The sequence below is a fragment of the Nuphar pumila genome, chromosome 12 (assembly GCF_984573655.1).
Source record: "Nuphar pumila chromosome 12, dmNupPumi1.hap1.1, whole genome shotgun sequence".
Classification (NCBI taxonomy): domain Eukaryota; kingdom Viridiplantae; phylum Streptophyta; class Magnoliopsida; order Nymphaeales; family Nymphaeaceae; genus Nuphar; species Nuphar pumila.
This window is the reverse complement of record NC_143260.1, coordinates 51,609,098-51,615,250: the sequence shown is the minus strand read 5'-3', so window position 1 is coordinate 51,615,250 and position 6,153 is coordinate 51,609,098. Positions and strand designations below refer to the sequence as shown.

The 6,153-nt window shown below is 39.1% G+C and overlaps 1 protein-coding gene across 3 annotated transcripts in view; it reads left to right on the top strand.

Annotated features, from left to right (window-relative positions):
- Positions 1–781: 781 nt before the first annotated feature.
- The window catches only part of LOC149820895 (Tetratricopeptide repeat (TPR)-like superfamily protein), a 166,983-nt gene continuing 161,611 nt past the window's right edge, over positions 782–6,153 (top strand). The window contains exons 1-2 of one of the 3 annotated variants that reach the window (XM_089981702.1): positions 782–1,145; positions 5,986–6,142. In XM_089981702.1, coding sequence (XP_089837828.1) covers positions 999–1,145; positions 5,986–6,142 — 304 coding nt within the window. In that variant the 5' untranslated portion in view covers positions 782–998. Of the gene's footprint in view, positions 1,146–1,331; positions 1,463–5,985; positions 6,143–6,153 lie in introns of those variants that run through there. The other 2 variants (XR_016426348.1, XM_089981703.1) reach the window with 2 other exon arrangements.

Genomic DNA, 6,153 nt, shown 5'->3' with positions numbered 1-6,153 from the left:
GTCTTTGCAAACAAATCAAACTCCGATGCTAAGTGATGCTGACACACATGGGAAAATGTGCCCCACGTGCTTACATACGTGGCACTCATTTAGACCTGAGAACACGCACCTGCGTGTTCTTGGAGAACTTATAACCTCCTTCGGTTTTTATCAAACCCTAGCTAATACCTTGCTTGGGTTTTGTGCTGCGGTTTTTGGGGATTGATGCTAACCTATAGCCACCATCCATTGACTCCCAAGTGCACATTTTCTTCTTTATCTCCTTTCTCTTCATCAAATTCTCTTTGATTTTAAGCATTTCTCGTAGCCGATTTTTCTAAATAAGAATTTCCTTGGTTCTCAAGCCATTCTCAACCTTGGGAATCATGCCGAGGAGCTAAGGCAAGGTGGTCTCACCCGGGTTTTTTCTCACTTGGGAGAATGTTCCTCGTCGTCATAAAAAAAACAATTGAAACTCAGGTCATACCCAACCATACTTGGCTTCATGTACTAAACGGACCCCTGCGTCCAGCCCGGATTCCTAATCAGACCACCTTTATCACCTAACCCTGAACCTACTGGATTTGAAATGCGTCGGATCTGGGTCAAACCCAATCCATTGACACACCTAGATGAGCCCCCAACATTCTGGCGGGCAGCACAGCAGATTCGGGTCTATTAAGACACCATGGATCAATGACACGACAACACGACACGAGGATAGCCGGGTTGGCGGGTGACAATTCAATACATCGAGTCCGCCGAATCCCCAAATACATTTTCGGGAAGCCCTACTAGTTAGTCGATGCTTTCCTCGTCTTCTCCAGGACGGGACGGCCGTCGTTCCCTTCCGCGAGACACTCGCTTTAGCCGAGCGACCGTCTCTCAAACGGGACGCGAATGACACGAAAGAAGAAGTTGAGGGAGGAGAATCAGGAGGACGAGGCGGAACAACAGAGGGGCTCTTCGTTTCGTTCCTTCCTTGTGATATCACACTCAACGATATAAGCAAAATCCACATGGCGTCCAAGTTGGGGTTCGCGGGAGGGATACCAGAGAGGCGTGTGCGCCCCATCTGGGACGCTGTCGACTCTCGACAGTACAAGAATGCCCTCAAACTCGCCACCGCCTTGCTCTCCAAGTATCCCAACTCCCCCTATGCACTAGTAAGTTGCTGCCTTCCCCACCTCTCTTTCTATCTGCGCCGCCTTCCTATGCTGTTGTGCTCAATGTGAAAAGTTGACCAAAAAACGCTCCTCCACTTTTGATTGAGAGTTGGGAGTATTTGCATTGCGCCATGTTCTTCCACAACGAGATGCACTTGCTCGGCATTTAAACGCTTCTTTCATCTATTACAACTAAGAGGAACCCAACATGACATTTTAGAAGGTACAGTGGATGGGATTTTTGGTTGGGTCGTGTGAGGTGCTTCTGGACTTGCACACGTTCACTCAAGCGCCACCCATACAGAGTTGGTTTTCCTGTTCGTTCTGGACACTCTCATCTTGTTCTCCCACTTCTTCATTATTACCTAGTGAAATAAATACATCCATGGTGTTTCATAGATGTCACGCCCTGCAGCTAAAAATTAGAAAACCGAGTAGATTGTGGCATTGCTCTTAAATCAGAACATGCGTTGTTCTGGATCATTCTTTTGGGCGGTTCACGTGACTCTAACGTCAGAATCAGTAGACTCTTGATATCATGTATAAGGAATCTGCATATTCATGCTCTGTGCTTGCCTCACAAAACAGAAAAATGACAGCTCGTGTTTTATTGAATTAGAGAAAAACGGCGAGGATCTTTATCGTGGCGTAGGATATCCGCCAGTCAACACTTTTTTCACACGTTAGAGTTCTTTATGGCTGGATTCCAAAGTTTATGCTGTGAGCTTGAATATCAGCGTGAGAGTTGTAACTCGACCCCACAGTTTTGGTTGGGAAGCAGTTCCACTAGAATCTAACTTCGGTTTCTCTTAATTTTCTAAGTCAAGTTTGAAATATTCCTCTTCCACTACAATGAGCATTGCCACAAACTTGCATGTTTCTTATCCAAATGTGCCTTCCTAACAGAAATATGCATCTCTTTTATATGGTACGTAACACATATGTCAGGAATAGTATTGTCTGACAATGATTCAAACTGTCTTTAATATATACATATATCTGAAAAAAACAGAGAAATTTATATATCTGAATAAAAAGGGCAGATGTACATCTAAAAAACCAGTTACATATATGTCACAAACCGGTGGGAAATGCGAGAGATATTACAAAAGTTGAATTACAATAGCAATAAAACAATTACACACTTTGGGTCCACGAAGGGACAAATAAATAACACATAAAATGCACTTAACGTGCTAACACAAGAGCCACAAAGGGCAAGGACACTTTGAAAATATAAAACTTTATTGAGGAACACCTCTTAGAGGCTTAAAATACAAGATGGGTTTGAAGCTCCTTTTATAGAGAAAGGAAGAGGCCCATATAGCTGTTGGGCCTCCCCAACGACTACAAAATAAAGTGCTAAAACTAATATCAAACATGTATCCAACATAAAATTAATCAACGATAAATGCACGAAGCATAAAATATTGCTATCATCAACCATAGTAAACATGTTATATTACAAAACCTGCCCAAATATTATTAAGACTAACAACAAAGAAGTATCCAACATAAAATTAATCAACAAATGCACAAAGTGCAAAATACCACTATCTTGAAGCGCAGCTGTATAGTAAAACTGTTATATTACAAAATCTGTTATACACAATTTAGGGGAAAAAATCAAAGAAACATATACATGGATATTAATAAGTAACAACAGTTCAATGCAGTCACAACAGCAACAACAACAAAAAATAGGGACAGAGCAATTACAACAATTACAAAACTTATAGCAACAAAAAATAATCAACAACAAAATCTGATCAAGAGTAATCTGTTCAGAGCAATTACAAAACTTGACAAAATTTTAAATTCTTCTTCTGGTACACTGTACACATAGAGAATTGCTGAAATAAAAAAAAAAAAACACATGCACACACACAAAACCAAAAGAATCTTTTCTGTTTTGGACAGAGAGAAGAAGAAGAAGAAGAAGAAGAAGAAGAAGAAGAAGAAGAAGAAGAAGAAGAAGGGGAGAAGAAGAAGAAGAAGAGGCGGCGGAAGAAGAAGAAGAAGAAGAAGAAGAAGAAGAAGAAGAAGAAGAAGAAGAAGAAGAAGAAGAAGAAGAAGAAAAGCCACAGAGGAAGGGGGAGAGAGAAAGAGAGACAAAAGAAGAAGAAGAAAAAGAAGAAGAAGTAGAAGGGGGAGAGAAAAAGAGAGAAGAAGAATAAGAAGAATAAGAAGAAGAAGAAGAAGAAGAGTCGAAGGAAGGGGGAGAGAAGAAGAAGAAGAGGCAAAGGAACGGGGAGAGAGAAAGAGAGAGAGAAGAATAATCAGAGGCGGAGGAAGGGGGAGAGAAGAAGAGGCATACCTGGAGGTTGGAGCAACGACAGAGGGAGACGGCGGCGGGCGAGGGCGCCGACGACGACAGAGGGCGGAGGACACTCAAGTCAAGCCTGAGAGAGAGAGAGAGAGGTTTATAACCCCCCCAACCGTTATCGTAAAATGAAAAAATAATAAATGGAACTGCCCAAGCGCCTAGGCGAGGGTAGGTTAAGCTTCGACTAGGTGCCTAGTTGGGAAAATCGGTACCCCTGTTGGGATAAACTAGGAATAAGACCGATTCCTAGTTTTCCTTTCGACTAACCCGACTAGGCGCCTATGACTATATATGCATCAACAAGTCTTTTGAGTTTAATTTTTTATTTTGCATATTTCCCTTTCCATGGGTTAATTGAAAAGGTCTTTCATTGTCTTTCCACTGTCTATAAGTGTTATGATGTGTTTCACTATAAAACAAGGTTATGTGTATCGTATCGTAACCCATATTGTTCGGGCTTGAAATAAGATACGTATCGTAAAAATTCATAAATTTTGAAAAAAAACTAAAAAATCATAATACACAAAACAATGATGAAATGTACAAAATGCAACCATAAAATCATGTGAAGCATTCATGTCTCTATAAATTACATAACACATCATCGATCATCAAATCTCACAAGAATAGTGCTAAATAGTAATATCTTCAATTAAGAACATGCTACAAGATTCATAAAAAAAAAACCAAGTTTATGAATACTTAACAATTACAAATTACAATACATAACCAAGTTTTTAAGAAGTATACCATCAACAATCATTATTATCTTCTTCCTGTTCTTCATCTTCATCTTCTTCTCCTCCTCCTTCGACATTCAAATTATCTCCAATATACATGGGGTGTTCGTCATCTACGTCTTGAGCTCCCTCCACGTATATCCATTGAATGTCCTATTCATCTAGGAGTTCTGCTTCTTCTTGAACCCATTCATCCAATACATCGATGTTCTCTAAACTGATGGGATCAGACTTTCTTTGCGCCTCCTTGATGACAACTTTTGTATTTGCCTAAAAAGATAACATGAAAAATTAAAATTAATTGAGTTTTGTATGCATAAAAAAATATTAAATAACACATGAATATGACAAATAAGCTTTATAATTTTAAAATTACCTTTGCCTCAGTCGTAGGTTGTAGCAAATGAACACGAGGTTATTGAGCCTTTTGTGCTCTAATTAGTTTCTTCGCTTTATATGAATCTACTCAAAGATGCTCCAATTTCTTTCGCATCCACTTGCACTGCATGTTTGACTTAGGATGTGAATAACAAAAGCTCTTAGGTTTGGAACATCACTTCCAAACCTAGTCTACCACATGTCTAAAAAAAATATGAAAATGAGAAATTAGTAAGACAATAACTGATACAAATCATACAAAACATCATAACTAAATAATAATATGAAATTAAAATTGAAATACACAAATAAATTACCTAGGCATATCATGGTACAATTCCGCACTGTTTCAGGTCTCCCCTATCATACAATGTATTGTCGTAAATTTTCATTTCCTTATGAATCTGATCTTGAAACAACATCTACCCCATTTCTACCTCACTCATCTCTTTTTCTTGTATTTTTTTTCTCAAACCAGTAAGTAATTATTGACAGTGCAATTTCACGGCATCCAACAAAGTCTTTGATGTGCAATCTGCAACATTTAGATGTGTCACAGTTAAATGATGCTTCAACCGATAGATGTCACTCGAAATAACATTATGGCAATAGTTGCACTCAATTTTCAACTGGTTTTCACCCATTATTCAAGTGCCCCATTGCCATGAGGGATCATTTGATGCCATCTTCCTCCAAAAAAGCTCAATAAGAATAAAAAAATAGGGTTTTTTACCTTAACCCACTCCCTTGAGTGAAAAAATGGTGAAAATGCTCTCTTGATGAAATCGCAAATGCTCTCTACTTTGTGCATGGATCGGCCCCCAAATCGCTCTCATGAGTCCTAGGGTGTGTGAATACCTCTCTAATGGCCTCTACACAAATGAGAAAGTCGGCCCTCAAGAGGTCTTTAAAACCCAAAAATGAAAAAATTACTTTTCGGCCCTTCATAAGTGCGTCACACTCGTATCTTACGATACGTCCTGTATCGTACGATATGGGCCATATCATACAATACATACGATATAAATACGATACACACTCATATCACGATACGAGTGTGTATCGTAGCATTTTTCTATATAATAACGATATGTATCGTACAATACGGTACAATACAGACAACCTTGCTATAAAAGGCTTATGACCTTGCTTTATAACAGAGTGACCATCCTTTACTATTCTTTGTGGTGTCAGAATAAATTGTTTCCAGTTATGTTGCCCCTTCTATGATGGCTGAATCCATTTATTTGTCAATTTTTAGAAAAAATTCATTGATGTTGCTCCGCAGTAGGATAGGCTATACATGTGTAGGCTTGCGTTTGTAGGCGTCTACACTTTCTTATGTCTTATATCCATATGATAATTCATTCAAATGTTCTTTTCCACTTGTACCTAGGCTTTGAAGGCGCTCATTGTTGAGAGGATGGGGAAAACGGATGAAGCATTGTCTCTGTGCTGTAATGCAAAAGAGCTGTTATATGCAGATGACACTGTTCATATTGATGATCTAACCTTAAGCACCTTGCAGATTGTTCTCCAACGTCTGGATCAGTGTATGTTGAAA